Raw genomic sequence first — 17,744 nt, 5'->3', positions numbered from 1 at the left:
GCTAGCCCTTATACAACCCAGTTTGGCTTTCTCTTGTGAAACCCTAAGCAGAGGGTGAGCAAGGACCATAATCACTAGGAAGGGGGAAAAAAAAAAAAAACAGAAGAAAAAACTAATGAAAAAGAAAATTCAGCACTTCAGTGGGACAGAAAAGTCCCCAGAAATGTTTTTGTACACAGGGCTCGGATCCTTCTTGTCCTCCAATTTGGCTCCTCTCTGTCCTGTAAACATTTCCATGTGGCTTTTCTGTCTTAATTAGGTGTTAGAAGTCATTGACAACATGATAGTTTTCAGAAGGAAAGGAAATTCAATGTGTTCTTTACCTCGAACTCCTTCTCATTCCCTTCCCTTCTGGCCAGAATACATCCTTTTCAACTACTCCCCACATCATGTTTATAAAGAAAAAGGTGGAATAGACTCAAGTGCCCAATAACTATAAAGTAAAATGAAGACAGAAAAGAAGGCAAAATGGAACAAAAAGGAACTACGAAAGGAGCACAGCACAGTGTCCCTGCCACTTGGGGACACTAGGGAGCTAATAGATATGATACACCCAGTACACAATGTTGAACACCACGAAGGCAAGAGGGAAGAGGAGCCGGGAGCATCGGTCAACCTTAGGGATGTAGTCAGGGTGAAAGAGATCGGAAGAGAACCCTTTACTGAAGGAGCAGCCAGGGCTTGGGGGGAAACTGTCATCAGACTCTGAGTTGCTCTCCTTGTCTCCATCAAAGTCCATAGAATCATCACTATAGAGGCTTCGGGTACTGTCAACTTTACGCTTGAGCTGCTTCTCAAGGTCAAGGTAGCCGCTCTCAACTGTGACATCATCAGGTAAGCTATGGATATCACGAAGGGTGTTACAGATCTCCTGAAGCTCATAGGTTGCTTCTTGTACACGCCTCTGGCCATGGACAAGCAGACGCCTCCTGCTGGGGCCATCATCTTCACTCTCATTGGAGTCAGAGCTCTCTTCAGGATCTTCTTCTGGGTCATGGGTCTCAGCACAGTCATGGGCCTCAGGATGGTTGCAGATTTCAGTGGGAACAACACTATTATCAACATCAATGCCATTAACTTGAATGCCATCGTGGTGCACCACCTGCTCTGAGGTGGATGGGAGATCACTCAGGCTTTCTGTGGTGGCCAGAGAGGCCCCATCAGAGAGAGAGGACAGCGAACTGAGGCTCTCTGAGGAGGCCAATGGTGCCTCCTTTGTGAGGGAGGCCAAAGAGCCAAGACTTTCTGGGGTTGCTAGGCCGGCCCACCGTGGGCTGGAGGGAGGAGAGTCAGTTTCATCTTCTAGGTGAACCTGGTCATTGAATGCTGTATGAACAACCACTGTTGGGGAGGGAGGAGAGGGAGGGCTTTCCTCGTCAGCATGATTGATGGGCTCGTCCACTGGGTAAACTGCCTCTTCTCCCCGTTGTCTCTTGTGCGCATGGTGCTGAGGAACAGGACCAAGAGCCTGTTAGAATATACAAGGCTGTTAGCATCCATGGCTGTTGCTGCCCACTCTGGAGTGCTGCATAGTGGGTAGAGGCAAAACCTCCTCAGGCAGGTGGGGGTGGGTTCCCTGTGAAGCAGGGACACTAACACACTGCCAGCAGCAAAAGACTCAGCATGGCTTTTGGAGTCAGAAGAGCAAAGGAAGGACAGGTAGGTCAGCCTCTCTGGTGTTTCTTCCTTGCAGCTTCCCTGTGTTCCCTTTCTTTCTGGCTCCATGGCCTACTCTTTGAAGCATGCTGAATAGACCAGATCTGAAACCCAAAGGTCTGGGGAAGTCTATCTCTGCCACTTGTTAGCCTTGTGACTTTGGAAAATGACTCAACCTATAAAGGAGTGATGATATATTGTTCTACTTCTGTCTTATCTGGTGTGTGTGTGTGTGTGTGTGTGTGTGTGTGTGGTGTGAAGATGAAAGGAGCTAAGAAATTCAAAAGGTTCAAGTGCTAATCTTAGGTTTAAGAGGTGCTCAAGGAAAGTGGATTGTCATTCAAAAAGCCAAACCTGCTCTGCCTCTTGGTAGCGGTAGCGCTCCATGACTCTTAGGGCTCTTCTGAGTTGCCTCTGAGAATGCCGGGATCCTCTTCGGTTGTAGAAAAGGTAGTTGATGTAGACATACTCCACCAAGGACAAGAACACAAAGAAGAAGCATACGACCATATAGATGTCAATGGCCTTGATACAGGAAAATTGGGGGAATTTATCCCGCAGATGTGAGTTGATGGAGTTCAGGATGAGCATCGAAGTCAAACCTATAAACAACACAGCACAGTTAGTTCCCTCAGGAGGCTGAAGTTCTTGCACAAGCCATCAAGTCCACATCCCACTGGAAGGGAGCAAAGGCCATCTCTGAGGTCAAGAGGGCCCTTAGCAAAAGGCCTTTAGGCTTTCCTGGCTTAGGACCTTGGCTCAATTGCCCTTTTAGCTTCTTCACCCCCATCTTTAGGCCGAGCCTGTACTTCAACAGTTCAGTGACTTTTGCTCTTAGGATCAAGTCAAGAATCTCCAGCCATGGTTCATAGTGAGTTACACATCTAGCCCCATTTTACCCTATGATGCTTCTTCCCTTTTTTGCATCCTAGTATATAGGCTTTCCTGTAATCCATCCCTCAGAAGGTTTGGTGAGCACTAAAATATTACACAAATATAAAGGTTTAGTGTACTGTGTGCTCCTAAAGAAGAAGGCTAAAAAGTCTGCCCCAAAGATGGTGAAGGAGAAAGGAGACCAGGGTCTGGGATAGACAGGCATTCTGAAGAGTGGGACCAAATATATTTTGGAGCTTAGGCCCCTCCTTGGTACTGCTCAGAAGTCTTCGATGCTCTCCGTTGTTTAGACATGAAGTTCCAACTGCTTAAAGTGGAATTTGAAGTTATTCCCAAGTCAGCCCAGGTTTTCTTCCTGATACTCTCCCCACTTCCCCAGTTTGTGCCCCAGGTGAAAGTGTGAAAGTTGCTCAGTCATGTCTGACTCTTTGCGACCCCATGGACTATACAGTCTGTGGAATTTTCCAGACCAGAATACTGGAGTGGGTAGCCTTTCCCTTCTCCAGGGGATCTTTCCAACCCAGGGATCAAATCCAGGTCTTCCACATTGTGGGCAGATTCCTCACCAGGTGAGCCACAAGGGAAGCCCAAGACTACTGGAGTGGCTAGTCTATCCCTTCTCCAGCGGATCTTCCCGACCCAGGAACGGAACTGGGGTCTCCTGCATTGCAGGTAGATTCTTTACCAACCGAGCTACCAGGGAAGCCCTAAATACCCTGCAATTTACCCTTTACCTGTAATCAAGCTAGTTCCTCTTTCAGGGAATGCTGGGACTTATGTCTCTGCCTCCTGGAAGTCTTCAAAACCCAGGTTGAGTAGTACTTTGCTACTGCAGTTATAGCCAAGAAGACCCAGGTCATTTCTTCCTCTGGACTCTGACTGTGTGTATCTCAGCCTTTCATTAGACATTTGTCAAGGGCAGTTCATCTAGAAGCCCTCTGCTGCTTCACAGGCATTTTGATATGCTTCTTAATCAGTGTTTCTTGTGTTCCATTTCTAATATAAATTTGTGCCTTATCCATTCATTTATGTATCCAGCAAATAGAAATTCTGATAGTTTGGACCCAACATATCAAGATCCCAACCCTGATGTTTTTTGCATCTGTCTCCAATGTTGGTCTCTCTGCTGGGGGTTGGCTGGGCACCTGTACAAATGCCTGTTAGTCAGGCCCCATCTTGTTCCCTTGCCTGTGCAGTCAAACACTGCTCCTTACTCTCAACTTTTTTCTGAGCAAGATGAGCCAAGTTCTTCCCTGAGATGGGGACAGGCTTACCGACTGTCACCCTGGCTGCAGAAGATTCATAGTTCATCCAAAATGATATCCAAGAAACAACAGTGGTGAGGACGCTGGGCCAATAGATCTGCACAAGGTAACTGGTGACTTCCCTCTTGACTAGGAACCTCAGGATCAGGCGCACATAGGAACCTAGCCAGGAGACAGACTGGTATTAGGGTGGCAGGGCTGAGGGGATTTTCAGGGTGAAGTACAGGATGGTTGAGGGGAAACCAATGGCCACTTCAGCCTCTACTATCCCAGCCTGGGCAGTCTGCAAACCTGACCCCTTTTGCTGCCTTAAGGCCAGTGACAATGGCACATATTAGCAGGCCCATGTGGCACAGCAAGTCTGCTATCTCTTCCTTCCTTCCTCAGTTGCTCCACGTCAACTGAAGCTGAAATGGGAGAGAGAGGAGATATTTCAAAGGTGCCACAGATGGAGCAGCTGGCCCCGAAAGGGGGCCCGTGGAGTGTTAAACCCAGCCAAGTATTGCTGCACTCATTTCCTCACTAGCAGAAGGTAAGCCTCTGGGACTTCCTGAAGGGGGTTTTGCAAGGTGTCCAGAACAAGAAGGGAATAGAAAGAAGGCAGAAGAGATTCTAGAGGTCAAAGGCAGAGGTCACCAGGAGTTCCCTAGCATACAAAAGGACAAGAGACAGGAGAGAAGGAGGGGGTCAGACCCACCTGTGTAGAAAAACACCTCTTTGGTACTGATCGTCTTTCCCAGGAAGCTGAACTGAGGGATGTGAAGCTTCTCTGTCCCCTGGACGGCATTCCCACTGCCTTCCCAGTAGAGCAGGATGTCATCAACTGTGTAGCCATCTACAGGGGCGAAGTGAACAGAGTCAAAGGAAGCAGGCACAGGTGACTTTCATACCAGAGGAGTTTGTGAAAACCAAAGGATAGTCGGAACCCGCAGTTTGCAGTTTTGTGGGTCTGACCCTGGGGCAGTGGGGCACATGAAAAGAGAACTTTCAGTTTCTTATCCAGGAAGGAAAGCAGAGTACACAGATGTGCCATGAGCTTGTGCACAAATTCCCCAGGGCATGGCACATTCCCGTATGGGACTATTTCCATCCTGAAGGATGCCTTCTCCCAGATGCCATATATATAAATATATATATAAAATAAATAATAAATATAATAATGAATATAATATAATTGTATAATATAATATATAAATATATAAGATATAATAATAAATATATTATATAATACTATAAATATAATATATAAATATATAAATATAAGTATAAATATAATATAATAATAAAAAAAATATATATATATACACACACACACCCCTGTCTATCCATCTGTCTGTCTATCTATCTACCTAGGAGAGAAAAGGGCAGGGAGGGAGTAGGGGACATACGCAGTCCCTCTCACTGTCAAGTGCACCTTTGGCTTCCTCATGTCCCCACACCAGGAAGGAAAGAAGGGGCCATGGGAGACAAACGTACAGCTCTCCACCTCCAGCTTGCAGGTCTGCTTGTCCAGAGGGAATTTTTCCAGGTTCATGGAACAAGCTGCTGTGGTGGTGAGCCTGCAAGCAAAAGCAAAAGGAAGGGGAAGGTGAGTGCAGCCCAGGCGAGTAACTGTTCCTGAGAAAAGTGCAGGGGTGGAGTGGGGAAAGGCACCCCAAGGACTAGCCCACACTGCCTATGTTAAAGCTGGGTTCTCCTCTTCCTGTCTCGTTTCCTTCTTTCTCTTCCCCTCCCTTCCTTCCCTCCAGAGGAAAGATGAGTTGCAGTAAAGATGAGTTGTGTAAGGAGGAGAGAGGAAATCTGTATGTGACAAAGAAACCAAAAAGTGGTGTAGGACTAATACAGATGAGAACAGATGTATGACATGTCAGGAAACCTTGGGGTGTCAGAATGGGAAGGACCCTGGAGGAAACTGAATGCAGAGTCAGAAAGGGAACTTTCTGGCTGAAGCAGCAGCAAGGCTGTTAAGAGGAAACCACGACACTGAAGCAGCTGAAGTGCTAGATCTGATGTATGTGGTGTGCACACACTGATGTAAGCAGCGACCCAGACACACCTTTGGCCATGAGAACTGCCCCTGCAGCACATCCATCTCTGTGCATCTGCTTATGAGTGTACTAAAGTGAAAAAGTGAAAGTGAAGTTGCTCAGTTGTGTCCGACTCTTTGCGACCCCATGGACTGTAGCCCACCAGGCTCCTCTGTCCATGGGATTCTCCAGGCAAGAATACTGGAGTGGGTTGCCATTTCCTTCTCCAGGGAATCTTCCCGACCCAGGGATCAAATCCAGGTCTCCTGCATTGCAGACAGGCGCTTTAACCTCTGAGCCACTAGGGAAGCCCAAGTGTACTAGGGCTTAGCAAATGCCAGTGACTGTAAATGGGCAGGAGGGATTAATATCTCTGAGGTTAGCTATGGAATGAAATTTCAGTTGCCATGTGGGAAGTCCTAGAGAAGAATCTGAGGAGGGATCTTGGAAGACCTGGGGCCATGGGAAAAGGGACCAGTGGGGAAGAGGATTTACAAAAGCTTTCTGCAGCCCCAGCTGGGAGCCTCTGGACCCCTCTTTGTCCTGCTCTTCCCAGGTGCCATGCTTGTCTCTTTCAACTCTTAAAGTGACTTCCATTTTGTACAGTAGGTGGTTTGTATGTCTGTGTGTGTGTGTGAAAGAGCTATACCCTAGTAGTTACCTGTTGGAGAAATTTTCTGAGATAAATTTATCTCTTATACTTGTCTTACAAGATGGTTTGTAAGAGATGAGGCTGTGAGGAGGGCTTTGGTGACCATCTATTATGTTACAAATAGACCAACGAGGCATTCCAGGGTGCATACATTCTGTTTGTACAAAGCCATAGGCAGTAGATGCACAACTGTGCACCCCTGGGCCCCCTGGATGCTGCAATAATATATGACCAAAGGCAGAGGTCAGTCCTGCCAGGGTGATCCCCAGGTCCCTGGGGAACTCACCGGATGCCATACCGCACTGTTCCATCTGGGTGAAGCTGAAACACGCGGTTTTCCACAGTTGCATCATGAACAAAAGCCTCCTTGCTATTTAGAAAGTAGCAGTCAGGGACCCACAACTTCTCAAGCAGCCGATAGTCCAGGGTCAAGTTAAGGTTGGTCTCGTGATACGCTAAACGTGGATCTTTCCAGGTCTGATGAAAAAACATCGTAATGGTATAGTCCTGAGGAGAGAAAGATAAATCCCAGTTGTAAGTGGGGTTGTTCAGCTTTTGGTCCTCCGAGTTTGTGTGTGTGTGTGTGTGTGTGTGCGTGTGCGTGTGCGTGTGTGTGTGTGTGTGTGTGCCTGCAGGTATATGAAATTTATCCTAAATATAGACAAGTAATGAAACATGTAAAAATGTTCAATGTTAGGGATAATAAAATGAGCTCCATATAATTACAATTCAGGTTAAGAAATACAATGTTCCCAATAACTTTCAAGCTTCAGTGTATCCCCTGCAGAACAGTAATGCATTATCTTAACTTTTAATGGTAATAATTTTGCTTTTTACATTTTTTCTCCATGTTTTCCTAAGTTTTATTGCCTATACATTTCTAAGGAATGTATTGCTTACTTGGACTTATTTAAATTTCTTTTCTGAAAGAAATCACACTCTCTGTGTTCAGACCTTGCTTCTTTCACTCAACATTGTGCTTGTGTGTTTGTTCAGCTTGATGTTGATAATTAAATTTCATTCACTTGTATTGCTGGATAATATTGCCTTATATGAATATACTATGTATATTACTATGTGATGACACCATACATACCAAAACCACAATGAAATAAGAACTATGAAGCCAAAGTTCCAGTTTATATCCCCACTAAGTGCAGATGAGTGTTTCCAGTGCTCCTGCCTTGCCAACATTGGTTTTGTCTGACTTTTGACTTTTTGCTGGTGCAGCAGGTATGTAATGGGCTCTCACTGTGGTTTTATTTTGCATTTCACTGATTATTAATAAAGTCAAATATCATTTCATAAGTTTATCTGCCACTTGGATTTCTTCACAAAAGTGAAGTTCCTGTTTGCATTTTCTGATCATTTTTCTATTGTTTTAAAATATTCTTATTAATTCACAGGAATTATGTGTATTTTCAATACCAGTCATTTGTGTTGCAAATATCATAGTCCAATCTGAGTTTTCCTTTCAAACTTTTCATACTGGTTTTGTTTCTTTCTTTTACAAAACTGAAGTGCCAAAAGTTTTGGCTAAAGAGAATATTATTATAGTTGAAGTTAGCAGTATTTATTTTTATAATCTGTGTTTTCTGTGTCTTTTTAAAAAAAACTCCTTACCTATCCCAAAGACACTAAAACAACATCTTATATTTTAAAAGCTTCATAGGTCTTTCACTTTTAGATCTATAATACATCTGGATTTATTTTTTGTTTCAGGTGGCTGTAGTTTCCAAAACCTATTATGTTCCTCCATGTGGGCTCTGCTGCAGGTCATAACAACAGGAGTTGGTTTATGACCCTGCTCCTTGTCTCATGTACCTGGTCCCCAGCCCCAAGGCTGGAGCTGGCACACTTACCATAGTCACTTCTGAGATCTGTTCAATACTGGAGACGTAGATAGACACTCCCACTGGCACAGGGGCACCTACAATACAGGAAGACACTATTACATTCAAGGTAGGAAAAAGGGTAAAAAACTGCCTGAGTTTGAACCTCATTTTGGCACTTACCAGCTGTGTGACCTTGAAAAAGTTACCTAACCTCTCTGAGCCTCAGAATGGGGATAATGATAGTACTTAGCTCATAGTTAATGCAAGCCAAGCACTTAGAGAAGGGCCTGGCTCACAATGTGCTGAAAAGAAAGGGTCAGGCCAAAATAAAGGAAAAATAAGGGGATGAAGCACTCTTTTTCTAAATGTTTTCTGGATAAAAACTCAAGAACAATGAGACCCAAAACAAGATATATGCTGTGCATGAGCATATTTGTGTGAGTTCATGTGAATGTGTCTATGTGTGAGTGAATGTGTGTCTTCGTGTGAATGAAGAGTGAATGTGTGAGCTGTGCATGGGTGGATGGGATCATGTTCACAGATGTGAGTAAATCTGTGCATGTATTCATGTGCAGATGAATGTGCCAGTGTGCACATGAGTGTATGTGAGCATGCCTGTGTGTGAGAAAAATGCATGAGTGTATTTGTGTACTTGAATGTGTTGTGTGGGAATAAATATGTGAACATGTGCATGTATGTAGCAATGCTGTGTGGGAGTGAATTATAAGTATGTTCCTGTGCAAGTGAATGTTTGTGTATTCATGTATGAGAGCATGTGTGACTGTGAATGTATGTGAGCTTGTTAATGCACAAGGCAATGTGTGAACATGGGTGTGTTTGTGAGCTTGTCTGTGTGTGAGTTAATTTGTGGGTGTGTTTGTATATGTGAGCATGTTAATGCATGAATATATTCATGTGTGAGTGAATTCATGAATGTTGTTTGTGAGCATGTTTGTGTGTGAGTGAATGTGTGAGCACATTTCTGGGAGAATGAATGTGTCAGCACATGTGTGTATTTGCATATATCATGTGGGAGTGACTATGTAGGTTGTTTGTGTGAGCCTGTTCACTTGTTAATATATTTGTGAGCATGTCCACGTGTGAGTGAATGTATGATTATGTTTGTGTGTGAAAAGTTGTGTTTGGGAATGTAAGTGAACTTATGGGTATGTGACTGTATGTGTGAGTGAGCATGCTCATTGTGTATATATGTGAATACATTTGTGCATGTGACTTTGTTCATATGCAAGTGAAAAGTGTGATAAGTGATTATGCTTCTACACTCACACTCATCACACTTATGAGTGTGTAAGTGTGAGTTTATGTATGCATGTTGATGTGCTTGAGAAAACGTTTGAACATGTCCAAGTGAGTATGGTTGAATGTGTGAATGTTTGTGACTGTGTTTGTGTGTGAGTGAATGTGCAACTATGTTGGTGTGCAATTGAACCCATGAGCATATTCACCTATGTTAGTGTGTCACTATACACCTATGAGTGAATGTGTGAGCACGTTCATGTATGAAGGTGTTTGTGAGTTTGTAAAAATGTGGACATGTTTGTGTGTGAGCATGTGTGAATGTGAGTGTCTTCATGTATGTGAATGTCAAACCATGTGTGAATATGTGTCTATGTGTGAGTGAATGAGTGAATTTGAGCATGTTCATGTGAATGAGTACATATGTGAGGGTGTTTGTGTGTATTAATATGTAACCGTGATTGAATCTGTGCATGTGTGTGTGCATGTGTGTGCATGTTTCTCCCTCCTGGCTTTCTTTTTCAGGACTAGGTGTTAGCACTGCCCATCCCAATGTGATAATGGATGTGCAAATATGTCATAAATAATAAAGTACTGTAGAAAAAACATTTTTATTGTTTTCTCATTGACTCAGGACTCCCTTCATCTGGCCCTACAGCTGAACCATTATTCTATGTGTATTATATCACACTGCTGTTACGGAAACAGGTGTAAGGCTTCCAATTCAGCCTGCTGGCTTCACTGCAGGCTGACTGTCTAGAAACTAAACTACAAAGTGCACAGGGAATCCATGTATGAATGGCACCTGAGAAGTAAATGGGACTCCGTGTGAGGGCATAACCAATTCCAGCATTCAGAGCTATTGTGAATGATCCCTGGCAAAGTGCTTGTAGTGATAGGGGTTTCTAGAAAGGCAGTTTTTCTTTATTATAGCCTTTCAGGCTCTCTGCATGCCTTTAGAGAAGGATGAAAACTGTATTAGGCAGGCAACAAGCCCCAGAAGGGCAGGGCAGCCATCCCCTTGGCTATCTCACTCTAGTGTCAAACCTGTAATCCTGGACCACTCTGTATCACTCAGGCAATCCCATCCTTTACAGCAGAATCCTAGGGATCTGAACCCTAAAGTGCCAGGGCTCTGCTTTGTCCAAAGGCTCCCAGTTAAAGGAGCAAGTGGGAACGTGCAATCCACATTCCCCTCAGCAAGCCATGAGTCCTGGCCCAGGAGTGCGACCTGAAGAGGACCTGAGACACCCCAAATGCTGTCTTTGGGGTGATGGTCTCAGCCCCATATCCCACCGTTGTCCCTCCTGATGGACTCAAGAAGGCAGAAAAAGTGGGAGGGGGGATAACCACTCCCATCCCTCTTGTAAACTTTGCAACCCCAACTCTACTTCCTCCCTAGCATCCATCAGAGTACCAGAGGAAGAGGAGGTAACTGAAGGAGTGATGAAGGTGGTTCATTAACCCTTTGTTCCATACCTATGTCATGCCAAGTGACAGGCTAAGCAAAGCTGTTAGGGACCTGCTTCTGCAGCACTACAGAGCCCCACTTCTCTTGCTCAGAAAGAAGCAGCTTTGTTAACTTTCTCTGGCCCCTCCTATGCCTCCTCTTCATCTTCCTTCTCTTCTCAAGGAAGTAACATCTCCCATTTGAAGCTAACCACAGTTGGGTCATGTCTGTGCATGTGTGCCAGTGTGCGAAGCCCTGAAACTCTACTTAACTTCAGAATCTGACTCTGTGTACAGTAGGAGTGCTCGGTTACCCCCATCCCTAACCACCCTGGCCTTGCTCTCCCATGATTGCCCCCTCCCTCCCATAAAAGAGCCCCAGACGTGGAGCCTGTAGTGCCTCCCTCTGTCTAAATGCTAGAAGGTTCTGCCTTGTCCTTGTCCTCCCACCTTCATCTACTCTTTGGCCAAACTGGGGGCCGAGCTTCTATCAGACTCCCCAGGTCTGCATGTCCACGAAGCTTACTGTAATCCAGGAGGTTAGACATCAGGTGTAAACAAATCCAGGTTAGCTCAAAATACGGCAGTGAGGTGCCTTGGAGATCTGTGGGTCAGGAGCACCTGACAACCCCCAGAGGTTGGTCCTTGCTCTGTTCCCTCTGTTCCCTCCCCCTGGCCCTGTGTGCCTGCAGAGATGGCAATCTGAAGCAGTGGGGAGAATGTGCTTGATGTACTTGAATGGCTGCTGGTCAGCCTTTGCTGAAAAACATGAGAATGATGAATGGAGGAAAAAAAATGCAACAGCTACACCCTTGACACCTGACATTCATTGCTTGGTGCAACTGGTCCAGTGGGGTGCTGACTGTGTCCTATCCACTCCAACTTCCCAGCCCCTAGTGTACACTCACCTTGGATTCGAGGGCTGCACCACCTTCTGCCCTCACACTTGAAGGAAGCAAAGCAGCAAAGAGGATACCAGTCAAGTGCCCCGCCCCCAAACCTTCAGGCACCGGGCAACCAACGTGGTCTTCAAGGTGGCTCCTAGGCAGATCACAGAGCCCCTAGTGGTCTACCACAAAGGCAATTGCTAACAGCTGTGTGCCCTTGAGGGCGGAGGCATTGTGTATTGAGAAGACCTCTATTCATACAAATGTTCTAATGTGAACACTAGCATCCATTAACCCTTTAGAGTGGGTGTCTAGTTCTACCACCTGCAGGAATGGAAGTGCTTTCTCTGACTTAGCCACCTTGCTCTTTAGCTCTTTCCTGGTTTCTTTTCAGCCAAAATGTGACTAATGTCTACTTAAGGCACCCCTCCTCTTGTTTGTCCTTGGTCTAGGTTTCCTGGGCATCCCCTCAGCCAGAGAATGCTTTTCCTATGCCGAGCGGTCCAGGTAGATGCCTGTCACTTTGTGCTGTGAGATGGCCCATCTCCCTTTCCAAAGCCAGGGGCAGGGTGGGGTGGGGTGAGGGGCTAGGCAACAACAACAGGAGAAATTGATGTATCGATTTCCTGGAGTTTGTTACTTCAGTTTCTTTGTCATTTCTCATCTCTGTGCTTGAGATCTGAGGTGTGTAGATTTTACTTAGCAGATAAGGATATCAGAAGTTCCTAAGGTAATCGGGTGGGAGTCATAAAGATTACGCTGACTGCAGTGTGTGCAATAAACTGAACTTGGTGGGAGCCGAAGGCTTGGGGAGGCTGAGCAGAGGCAGCAGAACCTGGGGCCCGGGTGTATGAAGTAAAGTAGGCAGAGAAGACCACGCCCTTAGTTTTCAACTAGCTGAATGGGGGTAAGTGCCCAGGGTTCAGAGACTGTGTGCACAAGTGGAACATGTGTCCTCCCCACAGATGGAGCAGAAAACTCCAGCCGGTGAAGCACACCTGGGGTGACGAGTGCTTCTGCAGCCCAGGCAATGTGCTTCAGGCTCAGGCCACTGTACAGGAGTGTGGAGGGGGCAGAGAAGTGGGGGAAATGCTGGCAGAAGAGACACAGGCCTGGGACTTGTGGCCTGGGAATGCTCTGCTGGGGTCTTTGGAGGATCAGGAAGTGGGGTCTGCAGAGGCAGAAGGGCCCAGTCCAGAGGAGTGCCCCTGGTCAGCTCATTGGGTGGGGCTGGCTTTCTGTGTCTCAGCTCTAGTACCTGGACGTGTCTTACCTCCAAAATTGGGCCTCAGACGGCCATCATAGTTCGACAGCACCCTGTCCAAAATCTTGTGAACCGTAGCTTCATTTGCACAATTTTTGCTGGAACAGAGAAGTCATTGGTAGGTATTGGTCATCAGTGAATGCTGCATCACTTCTCAGAAAACAAACAGCAAACAACACCCCGGGCATCAACTCGCCAGGGCCTTCTTTCCACCTGCACACATGCAGACACGTGCAGTCACTGATGCAGACATGTGCATCATACATGTACACATGTCTCCCCGCTCCCTTCCCTTCCTCCAGTGAGTCAGCCAGAAGCACAGCAGTGACGCAGACTCTTCTTTCCCCCTCCCCCTCCACAGCCTTTATACAAAGGGTGGGGCATAAAGACTGGCTTCTTGTTACCAGGCAGAACTGGGGGGATGGGGGGGAACTGTAGGGGAAGTGGAGAGGAGAGGGTGTGGGCAGGAGTGAGTGCTCACAGAAACCTATTACCTCAAGCCCCCTAAGGAGCCCCACCTTATCATCGGTCTGGATGCACCTTACCCCCTCAGTACCTTCATGAACTGAGCCCACCAGCCTGCATCCTCCACCTCACTTACATTTCCCCTACCTAGGCTGGGGCCGGCATTTTGCTATCACGTCTATGTGAATCTTGTTCTTGTGTACCTCTGTTTCCAAGACTTGGCATGTGACATATGGCACAGACAGAGCCTTGCTCATGTAGCAGAGATTTATGAGCCTCGTCAATCAAACCATTTCTGATCCTTGGGTTTCAGAGCCATCCTCAAAAACACATGCATTTTTGGAGCAGGCATCTCTTTGGCTAAGCGTGTGTTTCCAGCCTAGACGTGTTTTGGGTGAGCACATGTAAGTGGACCCAGAGAGCTGGCCTTTCCAGAAGTCTCTGATGCGCCCTTTCAATTCACATAGTCTTTCACTGGGGTCTCTTTTCCCCCAAAGAGGCTGGTGAATGAGATGCCCTGGCATCACTATAACTCTTAGTATCTTTCACGCAGTGACTATAGAAGTCAGCCCCTGCAGATCTTGTGTGTGTGTGTGTGTGTGTGTGTGTGTTCACTAGCGCAATCTGGTATCTTGGGTTGAGGACATTGCAGAGCTTTCTGCTGGAACCTTGCCCAACTATCCCCCACCTCTTTTTTCCTCATACATGTTGTTTTCTGGTTTGCCATTTGAAAAATTATTCTCAATCATCTTTTAAAAAAATCTCAATTATCTTTAATGAGAATATTTCAAAATGTGCACATGAATGAGTTCCAAATTAAAGCAACGCATTTCTGTGTGTTAAGGACCACACGCACTAGCCATATGCTAGCGCTCAGGATCTGTGGCCATCACAAACACACATTTCCATGTAATCTCCACGTAAAGGCTGACTGTTTAACATCTCTTCAGGTGTTTGCAGACCCAAACAAACTTGAAATCAAACACCAAATCTTCAAATGTTTAATTGGAGTCACTACAAAATTGCACCCATCTCAGGCCACATGGTTATATGTTATACAGCCACCAATCGCACTGTCTGGGCTCAGATGAGGTTGAGTCAATAATTTCTGTCTGCGGCATCGGAAAAGGTCCCTCACTGCTCAACACACACATTCACGAATACACGCACGCGCCTCAGGGAATAGAGAAAAAAATCCGGACTCAAACAGGTGTCTCCACAGTTTTGTGAATTTCCCATCACCCTGTACTCCCACCCTCAATCCTACAAGTGCCAAAGGGCGTGACTGGGAAAAGCTGCCAGGGGCTTGGTCCCTGGGGATGGATTGCAGACCTCGGGGGGAGGGCATCCTTCCCCCCAACTCCTGGGGCTGCAGTTAACAGGTGGGCTGAAGCACCAAGGTTCTATTTCGAACGGTCTCCCCTACTCTCAGCCCACCACCCTCCAGGGATCTGGAGGCTGGGCCGGCGCGCCAGGGATCGGCGAGCCCGGGTCCAAGTCTTCCCCAGCCCACTCCGTCCAAGAGGTCCGAGGCTGCCGCCGGTCCTCTCCTGTCGCTGCCATGCCCCACCTGGCGGCTCCCGCTTACCAGTCGAAGAGGTTCAGGACGACTTCGGGCACGGTGGAGGAGAGCTCTAAGTGGAATTTCGGGGTGGAACTGAGGTCGCTGCCCTCCGCGAGCCAGGTTCTGATGAGCAGCAGAAGCACAGCGGCTCGCAGCATCCCTCGGATGCTCATGGCTGCGCACTCCGGAGCTTTGGAAGGCGCGAGAGGCTGCGGTCCGCCGCCGCCGCCGGGGAATGGGACGGAGCGAGCGAGGACAGTGTGGGGCGAGAGGGAGCTGGGGGGTTGCGAGGAGTCGCCTCTAAGGAGACTGCAGCGAGAGTTTAGGGAGCAGGGGGCGCAGGGGTCGGACCGGAGTCCAGAAGCCGGGCTAGTGCCCGACCCGGAGCCTCAGGACGCGCCCGGCGGCTGCAAGGTGCGCTCCGTCTGCAGCCGCTCCAGGCTGCGTCTGGGCACCCAGCCCGGCGCCCGCTGGCTCCGCCCACTCCGACGGTCGCGCTGGTCGAACCAATCCGGCAGGTGCCAGAAGCCGCACAAAAAAGGCGCGCGCTCCAGTCTCCGCCCGCAGCCGGCGCACCGCCCGGCTCCCCGCCCCTTCAGGCCTCCGCAGTCGCGCCCCCGCCAGGCACAGACAGGGGCGGGGCCGGCCTGGGGGAGGGGCGGAGCGCGCTGCCGGAGGGCTGAACGCGCGTCCTCAGCCGGGCACCCGATGGGTCGTGTTTTCTCTCGGTAAAAAAAAAAAAAAAAAAAAAGGAAGAAAAAGAAAAAAAAAAATCAAAATGTGCGTGTCTTTTGGAAGACCGTGTGCCCAAGAGTTTTGTTTTTCGCGGTGAAGGGAGTGAGGGAATTTGCTCTGTCTGAATGTACCTTCGGAAAGGGCTGCACACTTCTGGGTCCCCAGGACAGAGATCCGGGAACTGGAAGTGTTCACCGACTGGGGTCACACTGAGGTGTGACGGTCCCAGAGCCAGGGCCGGCACCGTGGAAGGGGAAGGAGGCGAGGACCAGTGTTTCAAGGGATTGAGACCTTGGAGCCGGCGACTCTGATGCTCCTGCATTTGGGGCCCATCAGGTGGAAAAGCCAGAAATTTTGACTAGAGGGCTCTTATTCTTTCCACTACCTCAAACACTGTCCTAGGAAACAAAAGGCTCTCAGAGGATAGGGAAATTCTGCCATCCCAATCCCCTCTGTCCTTCCTATCTCAGATTCTTGAAAAAGCAAGTTCAGAAAGACGTCCTTCAGAGCCGTGGACCAGGCGGGCAATTCCTAAGGCATGCCATTGAGAAGGGTTGCAATGAACATGGATTCAATCATGGTTCACTCATGGTTAGCTCGCAGAAGGAAATGGCAACCCACTCCAGTATTCCTCCCTGGAGGATCCCAGGGACAGAGGAGCCTGGTGGGCTGCCGTCTATGGGGTCGCACAGAGTCGGACACGACTGCAGCGACTTAGCAGCAGCAGCAGCATGGTTAGCTAGAACATTCATACAGAGATGGAGCTTTTTTCTCTTTTCTCTCAGTATTTGGTGAAGTGAGTTGGGGTTACTTGTGCCCCAAAAACCTTCAGTTGCCTGCCTGGTTAGTTGGGCTCCTGCTCGCCCCGCACTGCCCACAGTCTGTCCCTTTCCTGGGCAGCCTGTGGACCTCTGAAACCCGGTAGTGAGCAGCCTTGAGCATCCAGGGATGCTTCGAGCCGCTGCGCTCTTGTTGCTCATCAGAACAGTTAAGTGTTTAACTCTTAATCCCCACTTTTCTTAACCACCTTAGAATCAAACTTTTAGAAAGTGTTTCATAGTTTCCTGCCTTTTTTTTTTTTTTTTAACGAGCAGATCACCCTCATGCCTTCCTTCCCCTTCACCCCACCACTGGAGCAAATGGTCGCCTTCCCACATGAGTGCAGAAACAAAGATGATGGGACCTGTATGTTACTATTACATACAGGAGTGGATCAATAAAACCCATCCCTGTGGCTAGCCGGCCTGCCCTTGTCTCTGATCATCCAGGAATATAGAGAAAATCCTTGCTTGATAAAAGTGGGAGGGTCATTCCAGGTCATTTTGTCCCACCCTCTGGACTTTAATATGGGGAAACTGAGGCCCAGAGAAGGAAAGGGGATGGCCCCAAGGTCACATAACAGTAGATGCCCAAACTACTCCCAGAATGTTATTATTATTTTTTTTTTTTTAGTGTGATTCGGCAATGACTGGAAATTCAGGCAACCACCAGCAGATGGGAGTAGATTTATTTAGATACAAATGTTCCCAGTACCCTGGAATCAAATTCCACAGGCAATTGGTTGGCCTCTCATTTGTCAGGGGAAAACAAGACTGAAGCCTGAAGTTCTACTCCTAGGTGCACTTGTAACTATGGAGATGGTCCTAAAGTTGAGGATGAAGCATTCACTTTCAGACCTTACATCCCAGAGGGTGCTCCCCTATTTCTGCTCTCCCTAGAGGTATTGCTTGGCTGAAATTTCTAACTCACAAGATAAATACCCCCCCCTCAAAGAAGACAAGAAATACAAAAATG

The 17,744-nt window shown here is 47.4% G+C and overlaps 1 protein-coding gene across 1 annotated transcript; it reads right to left on the bottom strand.

Annotated features, from left to right (window-relative positions):
* Positions 1 to 535: 535 nt before the first annotated feature.
* Positions 536 to 15,388, bottom strand: GABRQ (gamma-aminobutyric acid type A receptor subunit theta). The gene is made up of 9 exons (XM_061136292.1): positions 15,240 to 15,388; positions 13,196 to 13,284; positions 8,357 to 8,424; positions 6,781 to 7,001; positions 5,292 to 5,374; positions 4,513 to 4,650; positions 3,825 to 3,977; positions 2,021 to 2,258; positions 536 to 1,343 (listed from the first exon to the last, which is right to left on the bottom strand). Exons 1-9 carry the CDS (start codon positions 15,386 to 15,388, stop codon positions 536 to 538), a joined length of 1,947 nt encoding a protein of 648 aa, XP_060992275.1.
* Between the last annotated feature and the right edge of the window lie 2,356 nt (positions 15,389 to 17,744).

This window comes from Dama dama, chromosome X (assembly GCF_033118175.1).
Source record: "Dama dama isolate Ldn47 chromosome X, ASM3311817v1, whole genome shotgun sequence".
NCBI lineage: Eukaryota > Metazoa > Chordata > Mammalia > Artiodactyla > Cervidae > Dama > Dama dama.
The sequence above is the reverse complement of the archived record's forward strand: the minus strand, read 5'-3'. Positions and strand labels throughout refer to the sequence as shown.

Bases quoted from the DNA above. Each gene is read 5' to 3' on its own strand.
- GABRQ (XM_061136292.1), bottom strand. From the start codon at position 15,388: ATGAGCATCCGAGGGATGCTGCGAGCCGCTGTGCTTCTGCTGCTCATC. The intron at 4,651-5,291 runs GTACGTTTGTCT...TCGCCCCTGTAG, and splicing joins CAAGCTGGAGGTGGAGAGCT to ATGGCTACACAGTTGATGAC. The intron at 3,978-4,512 runs GTGGGTCTGACC...TCTCCTGGCTAG, and splicing joins AGAGGTGTTTTTCTACACAG to GTTCCTATGTGCGCCTGATC.